Source organism: Melanostigma gelatinosum (genome assembly GCF_949748355.1).
Source record: "Melanostigma gelatinosum genome assembly, chromosome: 3".
Classification (NCBI taxonomy): Eukaryota; Metazoa; Chordata; class Actinopteri; order Perciformes; family Zoarcidae; genus Melanostigma; species Melanostigma gelatinosum.
In genome coordinates, this window is record NC_136636.1 from 21,764,079 (window position 1) to 21,787,397 (window position 23,319).

Consider the following 23,319-nt stretch of genomic DNA (forward strand, 5'->3'; position numbering starts at 1 on the left):
TTTTACCTCCAAAGCTCTCTGACATTTTAAATGTCATGCTATGATACAACGATTGGGATTTTAGCCTAAAACAAAAAAAATCACCAGATACTGGCAGTATTCCTCAAGTACAATTTGTTGTACTCTGACAAGACAGAAATGTCACTGCCAAAACAAAGAAAATAGCAAGCCGTGATATTATCAGCTGGAGTTAGCTGTTGAATCCCAGGCTTATTCATGTAAATGTCACTTTCCTTTTGTTTCATATCTCCCAGAGAAAAAGCACAAAGCAAAGCCAAAACACCAGATTACTGCCAGTAAAATGAAGCCACATGGCTCTTTCTCTTCAGGCCAAAGAACTCAATTTCTTTTTCGGGTTAAGCGGTTACTCAGTCCTCAGTCTCCACGAGGAACAACAACAAACTTCAAAAACACACAGTGCATGTATGTAAGTGTTTAATAAATAACAATCAACAACATTTTAACAAAAGGTTAACTTATAGCAGACCTGGGTCAAATTGTATTTCCAAAGTGTGTATTGCGTCAGTCTGCATGTAGTGAGCCGGGTGTGCTGTAGGAATATATAATAGGTGGTGGAAAAATACCCATAATCAGAATGATTGAGTTGTGGTGCTAAATCTCAGCTGCGGTTTAAGGTTTAAGACCGATTTAAACCTGTGTCTCCTTTAACAATATCACATTGTTTCTAAAACACCACTGCTGTGTCTTTGCAAGCTATACAGTGTCAAATGCACTTGTTTAGTTTAATAAACCCAGTTCCTGTGTGTTGCAGTGGTCACTTGAATGCCAGTAGAGGACATCGTATGCGAGGTCTGACTCAAACCTCCTGCAGAGGTTGAAAGGAGGTTAAAGGTCACATGGAGCAGGTCTGGAAATGATTCAAATACACACTGGTTCCAGTGGTGTTTTGAGTGTATTTCCTCAGCAGTTATTCATAATGGAAAATCTTAATGACTGCCTGTGAGTGCGTGGGGTGGATCTCATCAGGTAACTTCATGATTATATGTTTGGTCAAGCTGCAGTTTAGCTGTGGTTCAGCTGAACCTGGGCCTGTATTTATCAAACCGCCAGAGTGAATGTTTGGAAGTCAAAGATAAAAGTAAAAAAAATCTGCATTGAGTAACACGGACTGTAGCTAGATGTGGCTGTGCTTTGGTTGTTATCTTTATAGAAATGCTCTGATTTTAAGAGCACTTCTGAAGAGAAGATAGAGGACTGCAGCACAGACACAGAGATGAGGGCACAGACTTCTTTTTGGATTGTACAAAATGAATTATGATGAATAATTCAATAGCTGTAATTCACAAAAGGGTAGTCTTATTTACACTCTATTTGAACATTTGAGAGGACATATGTTGCCTTTTTTTAAGAGGTGCAAACCAGAAGTATAAAGCTGGCCTGATTTCAGTTGGAATCACCTTTCGTGCATCTTTAATGTGATAATAAATTCTCCTTATTCTATGATTTTCTGATTTACCTTTTATACAAGCATCAGATTTTCCTCACTGCTTGAGTTAGAGTTTATTTTATCTTTTTCTATTATTCAATCCACATATATCGATCCCTATTCATCTCTTTGAAATATACATTGTTGTTAATTCACATGGTAATTGCTACGAAGGATGAAGGATTTCACAAAGTCACGAAAGCGTTAAAGTTTTCACTTCTCTTTAAACCGGAGTAGGTCGCTTGATAAATGTGTCGTATTCTTCACAGTCATCGAAGAACTACAATTCCCCTGAATTAGCTTCTAGAGCATTCTTTAAATCCGCCTCCACTGGTTTAGCGTTGTAGTCCAGATTCACAATAGACGGTTTTAATAAAAAAAGGGAAAAAAGGTTCAAAATTGATGCAGCAGAACTAGTAACATTGTCTTTTCATTCCATGCATTCTTCTTTCTAATCAAAACCTGCATTACTACATTACGCACGTGGCACTACCCACAATGCAACACTAATGTAGCCTCGAGCCGCTAGCCTCAAGCAGAGATGAGGAGCGGACTGCAGAGGTTTGGTAAGCTCGCTTTGTAACTCCACCCTCTTTTTTTCCCCCTCTATTTTCAAACTCGACGTTTTCGACTGGCAATGCCTCAAGTGACATCACACACTTTATCAGCTTCATCTGGAGCCACGGTAGTCATGCAGAAGTGCTGAAAGCAGACTTTGATGTGCAAAATCGGTGGAGTTCCCCTTCAAGAGTAATTCTTATAGGCGCTTGATAGATATGGGCCCTGTGCGTTTTAAACCTCTGCAAGATGAATCCGTTACAACAATCCTCAGACAGTCCGATACTAAGTGACACAGCAACAACCGCCTAATGTTTGGTACACCCCAAACAGCTTAAAACAGATACTATTTGACCCAGGGCTGGTGTATATACATGCAATCCTGATACTTTGACATAAACCAATAATTTACTTTGTGCAGAGGGTGGGAAGTCTTTGGTGATGAGTATATCTGTGTTTCTACTGTATTTGACTGTGATGTGCGTGGAAAGTCTTCACTGCCGCCATGACTTGCGGCTCAGCACGCACACACAGGCCACGTTGATGCGTATGAGCCGCCACGCCACCAGCTTCTTGAACGAAGTCAGCGCTCGCACGAACGTGTGCGAGTTGGTGCAGTAGGAGTTCCAGTGTCGGGCATCGATTCCCAAACAGCCAGAGCTGCCCGTGCGGGCGCTGTGACACGTCGTCTCGAAGAAGTACTGCTTCTTGTTGACATTGTTGATGTTCACGTCCGGCAGCACCGTCACCTCGTTGCCCGAGATGTCCGTGGCTTTGGTCTTGTTGCCCACCCAGACGCTGATGCTGTCACACACCGAGTAAACGCCGCGGTGCTGAGGCTGCCCGGCTCGCCTGCGGGTCCTGCTGCCGGTGCCCTGCGACTCAGCTGGCTCTGCATCGGGCGGCTGGGCGCTGATGAGCACCCGGGGTGAGAGGTAGCGGCGCCTGGTGAAGAGTTTGGGGTCCACCGTGGGGATGGAGTTGGGGGTTTGGCCTGGACCCCGCTGCTGCGCTGCTCCTCCGATGGCGGCCACAGCCTGGGCACTGAAGAGGAGGAACAGGACCAGCATGGACGACCTCATGGGCACACAACCTGAGGGCATCAACAGGCACAGAAAGCACTCCATCATACACAGTACGGTGTCTTCATCACACAATGCTTTGAAGAAATACTCTCCGGGGCCTTTTTTTGTGTTTCTGGTGCAGACGTATGCACATCTCGTCCTGTTTTTAAACCAGGTGCAGAGGAACACTTTCAATGGAGAGTAGTTAAACACCGGAATTAAGCTCTAAATACTTAAGAAATGTCTTTAAAAAGTGTGGCTGCTCCCCATTCTTCCTTCACAGTTTTCAAGGCGCAACATGTTGGACGGTGAGATTGACCCAACAGGAACAGCTTCTTCTTGGAAAACACACCTTGCCTAATACCGAGGTTTTGATACTTAATAATCATTGGCTTTGCAGTAACTATCTTTACAAACAGTACATACAGATTTCAGTGTCTGATATCATTTTACAGAAGATCTACAGGGATTTCTTGGTCCGCTTCCTCCCAGACATACAGATATATACAGTATATATATATATATATATATATATATATATATATATATATATATATGTGTATAAATATGTATATGTTGTCTTGTTGGCTATGTATTTTTTAACTAATTGCAGCTGTATGCATCACTATTGCAGGCAGAATTTCCCCTTTGGGATTATAAAGTATATCATATTTTATGTTTGGACAGTGTTGTCTTAAGACATCGTATCACACACAATAAATTACATTAAATTTTTTTCATTTCACAGGTAATGCAAACTAAATAAATTAGTTTTATGTTTTTTTCATTCTAGTTTTGTGGATGAATATCTCCTATTTTCTGTATTCAGCGTCTTTTCCATGAACTTATGGATGAATAAATTTAAGCTTTTTTGGAGAAGTTTGCTTCCTGATTCCAAAGATATCCATCATCTGATCTGAGCTCAGCTAAACTCACAGCTTAATATCATCTTCAAACTGTGTTCACAGACACGAAAAAGGAACCAAATGATGCGTCTCTTTAAGCAGGAAACATATCGTGTAAGCCTCCAGAAACAGAACTCAATTCCCATTTGTGGAGCAGTGAAGGATATTTTACAAACAAATAGATCTTGTATATATTCAATAAGTTGCAAGATAGGAAGGAAACAGGTATCACGCCACACACAGTCAATCTAAGAGACGCAGCAGTGACATCCCATCAGTTTCCCTTTGCATCACACTGTGACTCCACACACCACATCTGTCCTGCATACATGGACAGGCGTGTCAACACCTGCGATGGCTCTGCTAGCAGGCTCCGTCAGGCAGGCACATTATATGCTATGTTCCCCTCAGGGGTCAGGGTGAGTGCTGGTGGATTAACATTGTTGGCACAGCAAATCAAAGGGAAGATCGTGGCCTGTTCGTAAGTACACGTCGTGAGCTGTGATTATACTGATGTGAGGTCTGCTCATTTCAGGTTAGTGTCTCCCCTCACATCTCGCCTCTCTTATGTGCGCAGGGCAACATTCGGACATGAAAGAAATCATTACTGCAAAAACATTTTTAGGAAGCCAGTGCGTATAATTCATGTGAAGCAGATGAGATGACTGCAGGGGAGATTGGTCTCTGTTCTGTTTTTGGATCGCTTCAGGACACAACAGGAAGGTTGCTCTACAGTAGGGAGCAGGAAACATTTATCCAGTGGATACATTTATTTTTGGAGACAAGCAAAACATTCTTTTTAAATGAGCGCAGTGACCCCCGAATGGCAAGATCTATTTTGGGAAGGGTAGTAGAATGCAACAAAATTACTGATGAGGATGAAAATTAACTTGCCAAGTTACCCCAATTCATTTGAAAATTATAATAAATGAATGCTTGAATGGCAACCTGAATCAGTGTGCCTACAGGACATACATTATATTCATATGAACATCAAATATGTCAGCGATTACCTTAGAGGCCCACTGGAGATTTGAGAGTGCAACAATTACAACTCTGGTATTATATTTCTGGTTTGCTGGCACAGTTTACTGGGACGACGAAGTGGAGCACAGCCTTAATTCATGTTATTAGTTAATGTTACCCCCGTGTGTTTCCTGTGATGTAAAAATATCCGCAGTGACAAAAAACAAATATGTAGAAAGGCACGAGGCCCGTATTCATCAAACTGCGTAAAGTAAAACAACACAAAACTATAATTTCTAACAACTTGAAAATGCTTTTTGTAAGGTGAACACCGTCTGAGACAGTGTGTATTTTTACAGTGCATTTATCAGGGCAGCAATGAAGAATAAAGCTGCCATTCATCTTCATTGTCAATGTGGTATTAAATTGACCTTATGATATGATTTCTCTGATGCACCTCATCCAGTCCTATAATTATTTCCTTCCTGCTCCAGTTTTCGTTTTTTTCAATCACAATTTGCAAAACACAAATATAAATACAAGTAGGGATTAAAAACATGCTTTTAATAGCTACCCTGTAGATATTGAGGATTTCACACAAATCTAGAATATCCCACAGCATTCATTTCCTTATCTTAGGCCTTATTTTAAAAACATTTTGACTGAGACTCATACTAAACAAAAAGTCTAATTGTGTTTTAAACGTGGCAGAAATAGATCAAATGAGGAATATTCACGACTTGTTTGATGTTGTGTTTGTGACCCGACACAAGGTTTGGTCGATCTGCTCAGCCATAGACTATGAACATGTCATTTAGTGCACTTCCTCTTTTTGGAGACCTTTTCAGTGGCTCCACGTGAACTGTAGCACCTGTAGTGGCTTCTAGAGGACGTGATCAGAGCTCACTGTGTCCTGGGCTCCTGCCATCAGGCCCGGCTGTGGCCCCCATCCAGCGCACCTCTGCCCTCCTCTGCCTCCGCTCTGTATCCCTGTCGAGAGACAAGCACAGAAAGTGTTTTCCCCGGCTCGTAAACCCTCTGTAAACATATTCTCTGTGACACCAATCCTGGGAAGATAAAGTTCATCTGTTATTCCCGCTCACCAGATCCTCACGTACTGAACATACCGAAATAAAGAAGACGACCTGCATAATGTAGATTATCCAGAGTGGAAACATGTCTGGTGGCTATCAATGTTAACGCTGTAAAGTCTGTCAGCATTCCTCAATATGAGCGTTGACAGCTTTGTTGGGACTTTAAAAGACAGATACATAGGAAGACATTTGACGTGCAAAGATTATTTAGGATCAAGAAGAAACCAGATCATTCAGGAATTTTGTACATGAGGCCACATACACACACCAGAGGAGTTGTCAACACTACATAAAATCCTTTAAATATATGTATTGCTGTTTGTTATCTCTGTTGTCTCTCTCTGTTAAATGATTTCATCATGCTTGATTCCTTGCTTCCAGAGTGCCTCAATACATTTCTGTGCAGTGATGAAACACAGCCAGGAAGATTATCCATCATGAACCAGAAGCCTTCATTTTGTCTGGTCATTTCCTTTTATTCTAATGTCACTGTGCTCAAGTGTGCTTGTGTCAGCAGACTACGTGTTATGTTACACCTTACTTGGTGTCAATCACCTGACACACACACATCCCCGAAAACGTCTCACAAAACTCGATCCTGCTCGTGTATATATATATATATTTTTGTTTAAATTCAGGATATCTCTGGCTTAGTTACTTTCAAGCATGGCTGAGGAAGTTAGAAAGAGTGAGTAGCCAGCGTTATGGCTCGCTTGCACAATGACAGGAATGTAAGCCGTACATAAACAGAAGTAAATGGGCTGTAAATCGAAATGACACCAGCACACTCCTGTAAAGAATCTACGCCTGCACAGGAAGTGGTCCTCGCTTTACAGCACCTCGACGACGGTGGTCTCTCTGGCTGTCGTGGGATTTTAAACCTGTGACCTTTCAATCGCAGGTCGGGCTGTTAATCAAATGAGCCAGCCCTGCTTTTGTCACTCTGTTACCCGTTTCCATCTTTTGTGCAGAATCCAAAGCATTTAACTGCTGGAAAAAGTGCACAAAGGACACGTATGTGTCGGCAGCTGATACAACATACACGTTTTATTTTTGCACGCATTGAAGTTCATTCTTGACCTTGGAAATAGTTTGACAACACAATCCTGACTTAAGGTTGACTTGATGGCTTTTTCAGTGTCCTGAAGCGGATGGAGTTTTGTAATGGAGATTAATATGTTGTCATGTGAGATCAGTAGCTCTTCTAGGTAATTTACAAGTGCAATAGATGAAATCATAACAGCTACGGTGCTTGCATGCCAACAGATTTGGCTCTACTCATTGGCTTTTATAATAAAACACAAGCCAGGAGGAAAAATCCACTCAATTTACATCAAGGCAAAGATCTCACAGATGTTGCTCTCACGTTATTTCTTATTTTTTTATCAAATTATTAAACTTATGGGTGTTTTGGGAATTGCCTTCCTCACCACACACACACATGTGTCGGCCTCTAAAACGTCCGTATATGAATTGAACAACTAGAAAAACTGCAGGAAGAACATCTGTGACTGCTGACCCTATAAGTGTGAATTCATTGAAGGAGTCAAACTACTATATCATTATTTTAGGGCTAGTAGTTTACATGAGAGGAAAACATGTTGTTAAAGTCACCTAATCTTTTTCACATTGTGGTACAAAAGCAAAAAACAAGTTCAGCCGTTTAATTACAGTTTTACGAATTAGAGGAGAAGCATGAAGGTAAATGTGATATTAATGCAGAAAGTAGAGATTTTGTATGTGTTTCAGCCAAGAACGATGCAGTGAATGTCTGCAGTGTAACAGACCCTGAACATGATCAGATGATGGATGGATGGACTTAAATAATGTCTATATTTATTTGATCTGAACGGTGACTCTACTTGATCATAGGTCAGCAACTTTAGGCTACTTGACCTGCCAGTTACTACCAGCAGAGCAGCGAACACTATGGGATTTACACATCGTGTATAATGTGTCACTAAAGCTAATATCTGTGTAAAGAGGGGGGTTTTGTGAAAAAGACAAGATATTTGTGCTTCATGCTATTATTTCCAATCTGCAACATTATTCTTTTACATATAGCATGCAAAACAGCAATCGCGTTTAATGGAAAACAAATGTCTCAGTTGTTTTGTGGACCAGACTGCTGTAACAGCCACGCAGTGGTTAAGTAACATGCAGTCAGCAGTCTCAGCCTGCGGCGAGAGGAGAATGGCAACATTCATTCAAGCTACTAGGTGGGCTACAAATATGCACATAATGCCGCTGTACAACATTACTGTGCACTGGGGCATCTCACATCGCACTACTCGTTGAGCCTTGAAAGCAGATGGGCTGCAGCAGCACACGGCCACCTGATGACTGGCGGGTGGAAGAATGCTGCTCGGCCCGATAACTGTGATGCTGCAACAGGGAAGGAGGTGGTGGCATATGTTAGGCCCCTCTGTGTATAGTACTAGTGGTTCTGGTTTGACTTTAGCTTCCTGAAAACGCCTGCAGCTTCCGAGACTTAACACAATAAAACACCATCGGGATGATGTTGAACAGGATGTTTGCAGCACAATGCACCAATGATAACGCGGCAGAACATGCTCTTGATTCACAACGAGCATTCCCCAGACCTTGTTAAAACCCTGCTGGCTGTGCTGGGGTCGGGCTCGCCCCTTTTTATTTGAGTCAAAAGTTGAGAAAAGTCTAACAGCAAAAAGTGTTTTCTATTTGCTGCTACGAGTGCAATCACTGTATTTCATGCTGCTAAAACTGCTTCAAGAGACTTTATACCCACTAGTTCCTTTCATAAAAGTGCCTTTTATCAGCAGCCTCTTTAGCCTATGTCTCCACTTTAATTGTGATTGTGTCTCAATACGCTTTGTCGTAAATATTTATGGATGGTGTATCATGGAATTATAATGAATTTAATACTTTCAAGGTTAATATAGTATGCACATAATGTATAATCTAGTTCTTCGTTCTTGTTCTTACTTTTGCTGCTGTTAATTTAAGTGATAATGGTGCTTGTGCTGCATTCAGGTACTCCATTCTCATCATCAGTCGTCCTTCAGCGTCACTTCAGGCCGCGTGGAAACAAACATTTTGGACCACCTGGCTAGCTGACTCTGAGATGCCGAAGATCAACGCTTCGTCAAGCTAAGTAACTTATTGCTGCTTATGCTACCTATGATGCTGACATGCTGATTGATGTTTTGGCTTTGTTTAGTTGTGTTTGTATTTTTTTTGTTGGTTGTTTCTGGTCCAAAAGTATTTTAATTTGAAATACTATTTGTGTTTAAGTGCTGTTTTCTGGGCTGGATTTCCTTTTTGGTTGTCGTTTGTCTTTGTCTTTACACATGTGACAACATCTGTAATGTGCCTCATAACATTTGTATTGCTTGCTGCATAACTTATGAGTCTTAGCTCCATCTTGATTCAGTAGATCGTATAATTCTGGAATAGTTAAAGGTGTTTTAATTGGTAGCCTATAAAATAGCTGATGTCTTGCCAACATGTTGAAGGTGCTCACCAAAACGTTCAATACTCTCACAGTATCCTGAGTTCTCCTGTAGCCTCCACATGCTGTCGGCATCTGTGTCCAACACAATTTGGGGGATGAAGTTTAGAATTAGTTCTGCTCGGTCTTTGCCGTACCGAGCTTGGCACATGCTCGTAGGAGGTGGTGACATCCGAGCGTAGCAGCTGAATATCTGCTTTCCATTCTGTCTTCACATGATACATCCAGTTTGTGTGAGGTAGCCGACGGTAATGGGGCAAACCATGTGTGCTAGTTCAGGCAGACAGTTTAAAGTTGCACTGCTGCACTCATACATGAGAGTGTACTCACTGCAACACGCTGCATATCGGTCATATGCACAGTTTGCAGTAGAGCTGGTTGTTGGTTGACAGAACATTGGCTAAAATGCCAAACATCTCCAGGTTCCAGCATCTCAAATATGAAGATTTTTGCTACTTTTGTTCATTTTTCTATCATCATAAACTGAATATCTTTGTGTTTTGGACTGTTGGTTTGAAAAAACAATGAATATGAATACTTTTTCTTGTTCACTGGGGAATTGTAACCGCCATTTCTTTGCAATATTGTGGTCTATTTAAGCTGCTGTTGTTCTGCCTGCTCTTTTACTCTGCAACTGAGTGCGGCTGCTCATGTGCAAACTAAAAAATAAAGCATTTCAGCATCACCTCAGCATCCACCTGTAGAGTCAAAGTTCTCCTGGGGGAGAGTTTGTTATTATCAGCTTGGTGTCTTGGTGTTTTTTTTGGTGTTGTGCTTGTGGAGAGTGAGGCATTATGCTGACATGTCTTGTTGCAGGACAGTTTGAGGCTCCCGTAGATGCAGGTATTGGCAGCAAAGGCAGCCAAAACAGTTTCTGCCTTGTCGGTGTGAATTAACCGAATCAGTTATTTGGTCTGTTAGCCCTGAATGAAGAGGCCTCCCACAACCACTGACCTACAACTCATTAGGGCTAATGGAGTCAGTTTAATGAGCCCCGTCTGGGATGACTTGACAAACAGCCTGGTGGCACACAATCCAGCCTGCAGACCAAGAACAATCTACCTCCCTCTGAAAAAAAATATGGCGGCGGCTTCATTCATATGGTAAAAGTCACACAGCCCTTCTCGTAACCTGATCCACCAGGGCTGGCTCTCACTCAAAGAGGAAGGGAGGTGCAGGTGACTTTATCTGAAAGCCATCACTGGGCTTTGAATGACAAGCTGCTCATTACGTTGCTGTGGTCATTCATGCAAAACTGCAAAGCTTTGTGCTGGATTCAAGCCCTCTAACTCTGAGGTTACTCTGGAACGACAGCCGCAGTAAAATGTGGGGATATTTATGAAATGCATGAATACTATTGTCTTTGCACTGATGATGATAGAAACTATTTTCTTCAAAAGCTTTCTGTCTTTCTTTTATTTCCCCTCCGCTTGTTCCTTTCTTCCACAGCCTGTCTGCTCTTCAATCTTATATGCTCAGATAACTGGACAGTTCTCCTGTTGTTGGTGTTCTAGCAAATATCCAAACTTTAAAACAATTCGTCATTTGTGCTTTAGCTTTGAGAGTTTTACCCAAATGTAGGTCGAAACTCAAAATATTTCTCTAGTCGAGTTGAAATTGTCCATGACTTAGATTCTATAGCCTAACTAAGAATTAAACTTTCAACTAACTTGTTCAAATTTAACCAAAACTTTGCACAACATGGTTTGATTGTTAACGTCTCTTTTGGATGTGAAAAATTATTAAAAGAAAACGCTGTCAATGTCACTGTAAACATTTACCTTCATCTTTAAGGTGGTATTTATCGATTCTATGTGAAATAAAATGGTATAGATTGCCATGGATGACATGTAACGGAACTGTGTCCTGGTCCGGACGGCGCGAGCCGCTATTGTCCTGGTTCAGATGCATCGGATGAGAGGAACTTTCTGGTCTTTTCGCTGTCATTTTACTTTGATATGTATAAATGAATATTACTTACGTAGACTTCGATGGCAATCGCCGAAGAAAATATATCAGAAAGTGCCTCTCACCAAATACATCAGAACCCGGACATGTGTACGTTAGTAGATGGCTTGTGGAAACTTTCATCCATTAATCCTCAAATGTTACATTTTGTACCAATTTCGTAAAATATATGGTTTAGAAAATATATATTCTTTTACACGACATAGGTTTGTTTTCAATATATTTTTTCGATATATATATTATATATATATAGAATTTTAGTTTTCTACAATCCTAAAATACACTTTGTAGAATGGTCCTTTTGTTGTTTAAAGCAATGCAGACCTCAGTCATCTGAATTTAACAAAAAAGGTTTGAAAAACATTTTAACATAAAGATAAACATAAAGATTTGTTGAATTGCTCTCCTAATTTCTAAAACAAAGAGTGCTCAAACTTTCAAATCCTTTTCCCTCCTTCGTGACTAGATTGCTAGACTGTCACCGTATTGCTGCTTGCCACTATAATTAGACTTAAGTTGCTGTCGTCTCCTGTTTCTTGAGTCACTCACATTTTAATTGACGGATAGCAATCCATCAATTAACCGTGCACGCAGCTCTGCTGTGGTGATTTCATACATACACAAGGACAGGCAGGAAAACGCAGGAATGATAAACATCTCTTAACTTCAAGAGTGTTTTCAGCCAAAGATAAATATGGCATAATTTTGTTGCTATGGCAACCGTACAGTGTACTCCTTCCTGAGGGTATTCTTTTTGAGTCACAGAAGTAGGTCGGCCTACATGGTAAGAAAACAAAAAAAACAGAGCAAGCAGTGGCAATAGAAAGTTGCACACAGCTTCTGTGCAGCTATATTCTCCTTTAAATAAAAGGGTTTAATCACAGAGTGACTAAAATACTTCTTGTCTCCGATCCAGCACAAAAGGGTGAATGATAGTTCAGTTGTTATCCTCTCATTGATGATCGGCCCTGTGGAGAAATGGTGCTGTCTTGCATCAGGCAGCCCTCGGTGTATTCAAATTGGAGTCAGTTTGACAAAAACCCAAGCACACCTACATACAGCACAGCATCAGCAGATGATAGCTGGCACTCGGCCAAAGACGGTGAGACGAATTTGTGTGGAAGATAAACTGTAGAGAGGACCGTCTGTCACTGAAACACGGGTGTTTGTGTTCAATTGAATTGTAAAAAGTGTGATTTTATCCAGGAAATACTGGGAGACATGAGTGGAAGAAGAGAGAATACATCACTTGGGGACTAAAATCTACAACGGACTGTGTTTTATGAGGTCAATAAATATGATTCAAAGGAGCTGTATTTAACATTCTGAACATTAGCTGCAAATAGCTATTTGCAATGTAAAGATGTAATGGAGTAATGTCGACCTGAGCAGAAAATGAACTCACTCCCGCTCTGTGTGTTGTTATCCAAGCTTCTTCGCGCTTTGTTTACATAGCAAGGTTGGCTGTGCATGCTTTTAGTGCATGTTGGTGCATGTGAGCGTGCACGTGAGCGTGCCCTAGCTCACGGCCTCCACTCTGCACTGTTCTCATACAGCGGCTACAGCCGATGACGTCATCACGTCCGACGGCGTAGTCGCAGAAGCGTATCACCCACCCTCCGGTTCCCCCTCAGGTAAACAGGCTCTGTCAGGACTTTCACCAATATCTTACACTATTAGCGCTGTTAGCACCGTTAGCTTTGAGCCGCTGAATCGGCGTCGACATGTTGACAGCCGCTTAGACGCAATCCAAATGCTCCCAATCTCGGACCTTGTATGTTTTAAGATCCATTTTTGAAATCTCTCGTCAACATAATGTTCCTTAATATTGAGATTAATTGTAGTTTTTGAACAATTCAACACACCAGAGCTTCAGACTAACTTGACGTCACGTGAGTTCAGATTTTGCTCAGTGTTTATTTTCTTTAGTCGAAACGGAAACATATTTAATGCCCAGCTTTTTCCTACGGATACAACCGAAAACCGCATAACATATTCCAACAAGTTTATTGTGTTGCATCATCATTTTCACATGCTCGCAGACATGCTCACACTTTTTGGATGGTGTGCTTCAACACCAATGTGAACATTGCAACACATTTAAGGTTACATTTAGGTTTTGAGGCATACCTGCCTCAGCTTGTCCTCCAGTTTTAGGGAAGTGAAATCTCTTATTTTTGTCTTGTGGCAACTAGTCAAAGGAAACTTGTTAAGAGGGATAATAGCATGCAATTGACTGCTGTCCTGTAGCATCTAGTTGAGGCAATTTTCTGTTTTACTGTTATCAGACAACTATGTGGGAAAATGTCTTCAACAAAATACGACCTTTGGTTGAGAAATGGGGCCTCTGCTGGCAGTCGGTTGTGATTTAAGGCAGATGTGTGAAAGTCTGCCTGGCGCGGAGACCTGAAGACCACATCGGGTCCAAACTGAGACCGAACTGAGTGAAGCCAAAGAGCCGGATCAGGGAGGACCAATCAGTCAGCAAAGACTGGAGCCCAAAGCTTTTACTGACAGATAGAAACTTCAGACTTATCACTGATACTTTGATTGCAACATATGGATGGCAATAGCAGCCAATTCTGTTTGTTTCCTGAGAGAGGATGTCGCCCAAACCCAAGGACGTGAAATACAACCACTGACTAAGACGGAAACAACCACATGAGAACGCTGAATGGCAGATTTAACAAGGACGGTTTCATCACTCACTGATGGCTGTTTGGTCTCGCTGCGCTGAGGAAACACAGCTGACCCCGGTCTCTCTACACAATGTAAGTAAACACAACAGGCTCGGAGGAGAAACGGGCTCCACTCAAGAACTACAAATTAGTTGAATACACTCCTGCAACAAGGACTAAAGCGGGTCGGCGTGTGTTGTTGTTCAACAATGCGGCGGAAGTTTAGTTTGTGCAGTTTGGGATCAAACCTTGGCAGATTTCAGACTCCTGAGATGAACTTCATATCATCAGCTGCTCTTATACTTTGGCCTAGTCAAGAATTGAACGGCCTCGGTGACCTGGTGTCGTCTCAAGCTCTCCTGTGCATAATCAGTGCAACCCCACTGATTATTGTTTTTTTACGGATTACGGCCAAACACATTATTGGAGGCCATTACAACAGCAGATGCCAGATCAGATATGGCTTTCAATGCTTGGACAGAACAGCTGCTTTGATATTTCTCCCATCACTTAAGGAACATTGTTTGGCCAGACTTTTACATCCTCCAGTGTCCTCACTTGGCTGATGTGGAGCCCATTACTGTCATATTAAAAATCATGTAGATCATTTCAAAGTTAAGTGCCAGACACATCGTTTACATGTCAGCGATTCTGCTGAAAAACATTCAAGACATTTGTACTCGCAGTCCAACTATCTGTCTGTAAAAACAGTGGAGAGGAGTGATCCATTTACACTAGGGATGAGTCGATCCCAGTAGCCTATCAATTCAATTCAATTTATTTTGTGGAGCCCAAAATCACAAATCTGCCTCGGAGGGCTTTACAATCTGTACACATACAACATCCTCTGTCCTGGGACCCTCAGTAAAGTAAAACGAAGCAGCGTGTCTTCTCATTAGAATCTAAAAGCAACGAGGCAATAACTGTTGTTGCTCATAGCTCTGAATAGCTGTTGTGCTAGCAGCAACTGGCCAAGCCAGTTAGCCGTGAATGCTATTCAGAGCTATGAGCTACGTAGACACGCTGCTTCGTTTTACTTCTTCCGTTTGGTAGCCTTGAGAGACCTTAGTCTGTAATGTAAGTATGTCTGTATGAAGCATGAAAAGATGTAGGCTACGAAGATATAATATATTCGCTAATGCTAATCGCTGTTAGCATTTCCCCATTGGCGGTAATGTTAAAATTTGCTTAGAAGCTAGCGAGTCGGCCATGTTATGATGTTCAGAGAAAAAGACAACTTTAGTACTGTTAAAAGCATCTCGTCGTTCAACAGGGACACCTGCGGCTTATAGTCCGGTGCGGCTTATCTATGGGAAAATTCCTTATTCTTTTAAAAGTAGCCGGAAAGTACGGTCATATAAATGATTCATAGAATGAGAATAGTAAGCAGAATAATGATGGAAAAATGACGACTACTAATAATAATAACAGCAGCAGTGGATATAGTAGAATAATAATGATAATATAATCAATAATGGTATCGGTACCGGTCTGTAGTGGGAAAGTATAATCTGACATCACACATCAGCCTAAACCAGTCACTCCCAAAGACTGGGTTGTAGGAGATTGTGTGTCACCAAATAAATTTGCAGAATTTCTTCCGTCGTCTTTCATTTAACATTTATATCTGCAGTACATATTTTGAGCAACATGAAGCTGTTTGTTTTACTGATGAGGGAAGTTGATAGAATGAAAGAGCTTGTTTACAACTACATACATTCATTTGGTCTCATTTATAAAGTATTCAACACCTGTATGTGTTTTCAATAACGCATACATAAAACAAAGTTGTGATTTATCAAACTTATATCTGTTTGAAAAGACTGGTGTACCTAAAGATAATATAACGTGATGCAGAGACATGGCAGTAAAAATGGTCAAAAATGGTTCATTTTTTAAGATCATCGCATGATTTATAGGCCTTTTGGGTCACGATGTTTCGTCATTTCTAAAAAGTGTGTCATTGAGATATAGGCTACATTGAATGTTGGGTCATATCCAGTATTTTACACTGGAATTATAATTCCTTTGTTACTCTAAGTACTCTAGTATATATAGAGAGATATGCAAAAACGCCTCTGTTAAAAAGAAACTGCATTGTTACATAACTGAGTCATGTTGTGGGTTATGTTTTTTCTTCCTTTATGGGAGCAGAATATTTGCTTCATAGTTTGGCTAAACTTAGATGACAAGGTTAACTAAAGTGCATCCAAACAAGTATTATCGACAGCGTAGCTGTTTGAGAGAGGGAAAAGGATGGTATTGGTATTGGCAGATACTCCACCACGATATCGGACATGAAAAGAATTCCGTAGTTTACACCGCTGTTTGTGTCTGTTAGCAGAATTACTGAGGAACACCACTTCAAACTTCAGATAGTATGATGGTTTGAAAACATCATCCACAATATGTTCTTGGTATTAAACAATTCATCAGTCCCTGTGTTGTTTTGTCAGGTATTGAGTTGTGGTCTGTTGTGTTTGAAGTGACTTGTTGTGTCACAGAAAGTTCATAAATACTGTTTTAATTTTAACCAAAGAGGCTCAGAGCTTGTCTGTATCAAAGAAAGTACACAGCAAAAGCGCCACATATTGGCTTTGGACTTTGTCAGATGCGGACCCTCCTGAGATGAAATATTTAACAATTTATTGTGCAGCAGCTTCAAGTGCGAGACAGCTGGTCTAAACTATTACCTCGTGGAATGAGGACTCCATTTCCTTTGCTGGCTTTTGTTTCCATCTTTGCTTTGACATTTTGTGGCAAACTCTTTCCAAATTGATTGTTTTAAAGTCTCGGTTCACTGAGCGTGCGATACATCTGCACCTTTATGACCAATCAAACCTCTGACACCTTCGTGGCTCTGCAGCCTGTGTTTTCCCTATCCCTACAGTATATTATGGTTTACACCATCTCAAAATAAGTTCACCCCTGCCGCTATGGAAGGTAAATAAAGCGAAGCCACAGAAGTGGCGCTGTGTTTTCTAGAAATGCATATGTGGTGCTGTGTTGGACGTTTTCTGTTTCAAGCTATTTTGACTGTTTGTATCCTGTCACTTTTAGTGGTTGTCTGTTCCTCCTCCTGATTTAGTGGCTCCAAAATGAAGATTCCTTGACTCAATTAGGATATACTATGTATATATAGAGAGATATTCACTTTTACACTGATATTGATGCCGTTTTAATCTGCTCTCTTCAGTTATACATTTTGAACAGGGGCCAATATTTTCTATATTAGTGTCAACTGTGGTATCGCCTCAACAGAGACACCACTGCTGTTATCCAGCGGTAAGGTTAATCGGTAGCTTGTTTTTTTTTCCAGGTTTTGTAAGTGGGTACCATGTTCCTTGAACTTTGCCTGAGGCTGCAAAGAGATGATGGGACATGTCTGCATGGAGGGATATATGCTGATGCAATTATATAAGAAGGAAGGCTAATCGGGTTTGATGCCCGCAAAGGGGGGAATAACACAAGCTTCTGTAATTGTAGGCAATTACAGTCCTGCTCTTTTAGGGGGCAGGAGAGGAGCGCAATTATCAAAATATTCATCTTTCGGATTAAGACACCTAAACATGGTAAGAAACAGGACACCAGGCGTGAGAGCAGCACGTAAGTGGTCCATATGCGCCATTGAGATCCGCTCTATAAATTTAAAAATAGGCTAATCTATTTTTCATGCAAGGTGCATGTGGCCCTTTTACACAGACGCAGCCTGCTGTCGTCTGTGGATGTTTACTCACACATCTTGGGCCGCACAATCAAAACAAAAGCTCAGCGTCTTGTTTTGCCTTTGACTCACACAACCCTTCATCGTACTTGTGCTGCAGCTGTAGTCAGTAAGAAGACACATCCGCTCCGCGAGCAGTCTGCATCCGTTACGTCGTCTATGTGGCCTGGCCACGACTGTTTTCTGATATCTCCACTTTTGTCATTCTATCCAATTGAGAGAGCTCTATAGGGACCAGCACTAACCTGAATTGTCTGCCAGATTTTGCTGCCAAAATTCATCTTGAATTGGAATTTGAACTTTGAACTCAGTTAAACTTTGGCCTGACTTGAATTCATGCTGCCGTCCACTTGTCCATTAGCATTCTGGCATTGACGGGAAGATGAAAAGTTAAATTTGTGCATCACTGAATTCTGTGCATCACTGAATTCTGTGGGTCGTGTAAGGCAGAAAATATCAGAGGAAAAGATTACTTGGCACAAACTGTATATCTTGTTCGCTTGGTACGAAAGCGGTGTTGAAAAGCTTTCATTGCGGTGCCGCTCACCAAGTGTTGAAACGGCCACCAGGTTACGAATGTGAGAACAGAGAAGAGGTGCAAGATGTCGAGTTGATGACCGTCAAACCACCATACTGTATGTAAATCTATTGCTTGATATAAGTATAGAAAAACTGTCAATGGTTCCCAGTCTGCCTGACCCGGTTCATTCACCTGTGGAACACATTGTTCAGCAATGAGGAATGCTGGGGTGCAGAAAAGCTTCAGTGATGCACATTGTTGCTCCGCATACCACAAGAGATGGCAAGAATGTGTTCAGTTCCTTTTCCCATTTTCTACCACAACACCCTTTAGCTCAAGTCCAACGTCGTCATATTTTGTTCGCGAAAATGTAAAAAATGTTTCAACAGATCTGAGAAACAAACAATGTTGTATATTTGATCAGATTGCAGCTAAATTAAAAAAGTCAGTTTTTGGTTTGGACCACAACTGGCTTTCATACACTATTTCCACTAAACACTGTCGCTATTCAAACATTTCTCTCAGATCTGAAAGTTATAAGTTCTGTCAACATGGAACAGACTACAGTTAAGAATTTGGAAATACGTAAATGTATACAGTTTTTAAGGCTGCAGTATTTGGCCCAGCTAATAATTTGTTTACAGTCACGTTAAGCATAGATATGAATTCATTATCTTTGCTGGGCAGCACAACTGTTGTGACTGCATCAAGGAGAGGAAGGTTTGTATCAGTGCTGAAATATTTAGTTGATTTTAAGTTGTAGAATTTCTTTAGATTCAAGTTCTCACATTTTCTAGTTTCGTCTTGTTAAATGCGACAACATGCTACTTTTCTGTTTTCTATCATTGCAAATTAAATATCTTTGTTTTCTACTGCTGGACAAACAAGCATTTTGAACACTTGAACACATTTTGACATTTTATAGACTAAACAGTCATTTAATTGAAGAGAGAATCGAGAGAGTATCTACAACAATGAAAATAATTGTGCTAGCATAATTTGCAGACTCCATGGAAAAACAGAGTTCATGCCTCACTATTCTCACCATTAAAGATCACAGCATGGTTTATGCTTCCCGCATCCGTGAGGCGCAAGAGTGTCATCACACCATCCGACGCGGCCTTTCGCGGAGGTCCTGTGCGGTAGGTTTTCACCTGTCTGTGCACATCAAAACTTTTCTAACTACGCGGATAGGTGGAGGAGCTTTGAGAAGGTGCAGGTTTGTCCTCACGTCAAAACAGACAGAGTATAAAAGATCCAAACAGTTCCTTGTCACGATTCCACGTCGTCTCATGTCCGTGCGACCGTCCTAAAGTAGAACTAAGGCTTCAGAAAGACAAGCCAGCTGAGGATAAGCTTTGGGAAAACACCTTCCAAAGGCCCACCACCTATAATAAGAACCTTAGTTTGGGACGTTCAGATATATTTCATTACTCTATGTTCAAGTAATCAGCAACACACTATTACAATTTACAAGACACAGAAGCGTGCATGTAGACTTTGTGGCTTTGTGGCTTTGTGGCTTTTATGAAGTCATGGTGCAGAAATCCAACATATGGTGAAATTGACAGCATGTTTTAAATTTTGTTTTCTTATGAATCATAAAACTTGACATTCTTGCCACAGTGTTGTGAAAATCTAATTCATCACCTGGCATTACATTCAATTTGACTTCTGAATAAATTGTGTTCATTTTATAAAATATGATTGTGTTTACTGTTCTTAGTAGAGTCTATATGATGATCCACGATTGTGCAATTCACAAGATCGGAAACAGAGGTTTAGGTTTTCACAAATAAGTCTTTAGAGGGTTGTAAGCTTTGTTTTATTTTCCTTTTTTTTGAAAGCAGTAAACATTCATTACCATTTAAAAAGGAATACAACAAGGAGTCATGTAGCGTCCACTTTTCTTTTTTTCAGTTGCTAGTTTAACCACAACTGTCAGGCATACTGTATGTTCAACTTCCCATGTCAAAAAACACGACCACAAGCTCCCTTTGAAGGCAGCATGGAGCATCAACCGCACAGAACAAGTAGCCGTGAGTTCAAAGATGCCTCAAAAGACTGGATGACAGGCTCCGCCCCTCATCGCAGAGAGTAAAGTTGGCCTTGAAATGAAGCTGCCATTGATGAAGATGAACTTGTCAGTGATGTAAAACACTTTAGACCAACCACAGATACATCAGAGACGTATAAGGGGAAACATAAAATCAGCTTTTGCTATTTACTTACTTAAGCACCGAGACCACCATCCTCCCTTCAACTCACCCCCCTCTGATTTCATCACTCTCTTTGTCATTGTAAACTGACTACTGCCTCTTTTGTTTGAGTGCAGAGAAGCCTCCCTATTGATCCTGCAGATTGGTTTTCCTGCCAGTTGACAACAGCCATGTGGTTTAGATTATAAATGAGTTGCTCTGTTCCCATATTTACTACGTATCTGAAATGCGGACCCTCTCTCTGTCTGTAAACTCACTTGGAAACTATTAAAAACTCTGCAAACATCTCGGAGAAGTATGAATTCTCTCAATGCAGGAGCGTGCAAATGGGCTCATGAAAATACGTGTCCAACATACATACTAAGGTGTGTTTAAATTCCTATTCCACTATGGCAAATACACAGTATGGGAAAAGTACCTATCAAAATAGCATTGCAAGTCTTCTCGAGTATAATCACCTGCTATTATGACAAGAATGCCATAATTAGTTTTAACTCTGTGTGGCACACATAATTTGAGTAAAACTACCCTGCAGCAAGCCCCTTGTGTCCAACCCAACATACCATACAAACGCAAAAACTGTGCAGGAATGCTTTGAGAATGTCACCTAGCCCAAGGAGACGAGTGCAGGTCTGATCGCTGCTATTGTAACCTGATGAGCCCCGAGGCTGAGCTTCAGCAGCTTATGAGGGGATGGAAGAGATGATCAGTTCAACCCCAAACCCCCATTAGCTGTCTGAAACATAGCAATTTTGATAGAAATCCTCAGCAGGTAACTTTCATAAAATATGGATACAGAAAGTATAAAAAATGTGTTTTACTCTAAGTTGAAAGTTGCACATCTAAAACTATTCCACATAAAAGAAAGACTTTGTAAATTATGTTTAAAATAATGCAAACATGTAAAACTACTTTGCACTTTCTAGAGTAGTAAGTTACTGTAGATTCATGCAGTGTAGGTTAAGGTAAAATAGTCCTCTACCTCTGCAAAAGCTTTCACTTCTCGCCACGGACACAAGGCTCCTGAGGATCACTGAAATATATTCCAGTTTGTGTCCAATTCCACAAGATTCCAGGGAGGGGAAGAACAATCTCTCGGTCAATTATCCCAAACAGTCCTATCTGAGTCTTGCACTTGTTTGAAAATTGTTCTGAAAGTAAGTGAGAAGCGTCCCAGAGGCTGCAGGATCTGTCTGCCTGCTGAATGCTGCAGGTCCTAGTGCTTGCCCCTCTGTGAGCCACCAGCAAGGGTTCATAACTCATATGATTAAGTAGTAGTTAATTAATTACCACACAGATAACTCATGTGTGTTTAAGTATGGTGGTTCATGTTCAGAAGCTTCCATGACATGAATGCTATGACTGTTGTTATAGTTGGAACTGTGGGTCTACTAGAATAGATAAAGTGTATTTGAATACATGAAAACTATTCTTTGTTACTGTGAACTAAACTAGCTTATTTTTTCTTTGTTTTTTTCTCGAACTCAATCCACTGCTGTTGACTCCTAGTAGCACTATTTTAAGCAATGCTAACAGTGTGGCTCTAAGGATTGAAATGTTAGGGGTGGGGGAAAAATACAGCATAGTATCGCGATATTTTGCGTGGCGATATTATATCGATACATGGACGCCAAGTATCGATTTTTTTTTTTTTCAAATCAAATCAATTACTTTTTCAGTCCACTAGATGGGGCTGAGTTGTTTTCTGGTGAGATCAGCAAAGGTCCCGGGTCAGCGTGATTGGTAGGAAGTTGGTCAAAACAAAGATAGAGATATCTGGCTTCACAACGGGGTTAAATCTGGCAACAGTAGCCGGCTCATGGGGAGAGTGCAGCGCACAACTGGCTCTCTGCCCTCGACGTCCACGCATCACAAGTTATACTGAGTTATATAACTCTAATATCCTACTTTAAGTTATAGTTCATATACTGAGTCCACACGTTTGCATTCAGTTAAGTTGGACTATGTAGTAATACAAACGGTTCAGTTTGTCAGGTTCATGCAATATTTATGACATTGTTGGTCAGTCTGTCTGCTTGACAATCCTATTTTGCTGCAATAAAAATGATTGAAGTGAGATGAACACACTGAAAACTTTATCTTATTCGATAAAACATGTTGACATAGTTTTCCTTTGGGGACATCATTTGAAGTTGAACAAAGTAATAAATCGCAATATATGCTATCACAACACTGAAAGTATCGTGATATATCGCAGTATCGTGATATTATCGAAGTATCGTGATAATATCGTATCGTGACCCGAGTATCGCGATGATATCGTATCGCGAGATCTCTGGCGATTCCCACCCCTATGAAATGTATGTCATTCAGTCGGACCACCGCTTTGGTCCAGACTTAAATATCTCAACAACTATGAGATGGTTTGGATGGTGATTATTGATCCCCTGTCTTTTCATCTAGCACCACCAGAAGGTGTCAATTAGCCAATGAAATATGTCTAACTCCAAAGGATTGATTGACACATTGTTTTTCACTTATTGTTCCCAGCAGACAAAATCGAATGACTTTTGTTGATTCTCTGTTTTCTTTAGTGCCAAAATGACATTCACATTTGTTTTTTAAATCATTAGGTCAGCATTTAAATGTGCCCAATACTTTGGTTTATGCCTAAATACGTGTAAAACCAATGACATTCCCATTAGCCTCAGTTGTTCTGTTGCTA

At 40.8% G+C, this 23,319-nt stretch overlaps 1 protein-coding gene across 2 annotated transcripts; it reads right to left on the reverse strand.

The window, feature by feature from the left end:
• Positions 1–535: 535 nt before the first annotated feature.
• Positions 536–21,742, reverse strand: ngfb (nerve growth factor b (beta polypeptide)). Of its 2 annotated transcripts, XM_079266398.1 has the most exons (3): positions 21,616–21,742; positions 5,781–5,930; positions 536–3,098 (listed from the first exon to the last, which is right to left on the reverse strand). In XM_079266398.1, the coding sequence occupies exon 3, from the start codon at positions 3,085–3,087 to the stop codon at positions 2,500–2,502; it is 588 nt and encodes a 195-aa protein (XP_079122524.1). In that variant the 5' UTR covers positions 3,088–3,098; positions 5,781–5,930; positions 21,616–21,742; the 3' UTR covers positions 536–2,499. The 2 variants fall into 2 exon arrangements, with proteins under 2 accessions (XP_079122524.1, XP_079122523.1); XM_079266397.1 differs by lacking the exons at positions 5,781–5,930; positions 21,616–21,742 and having other exon boundaries at positions 536–3,134.
• Positions 21,743–23,319: the final 1,577 nt, after the last annotated feature.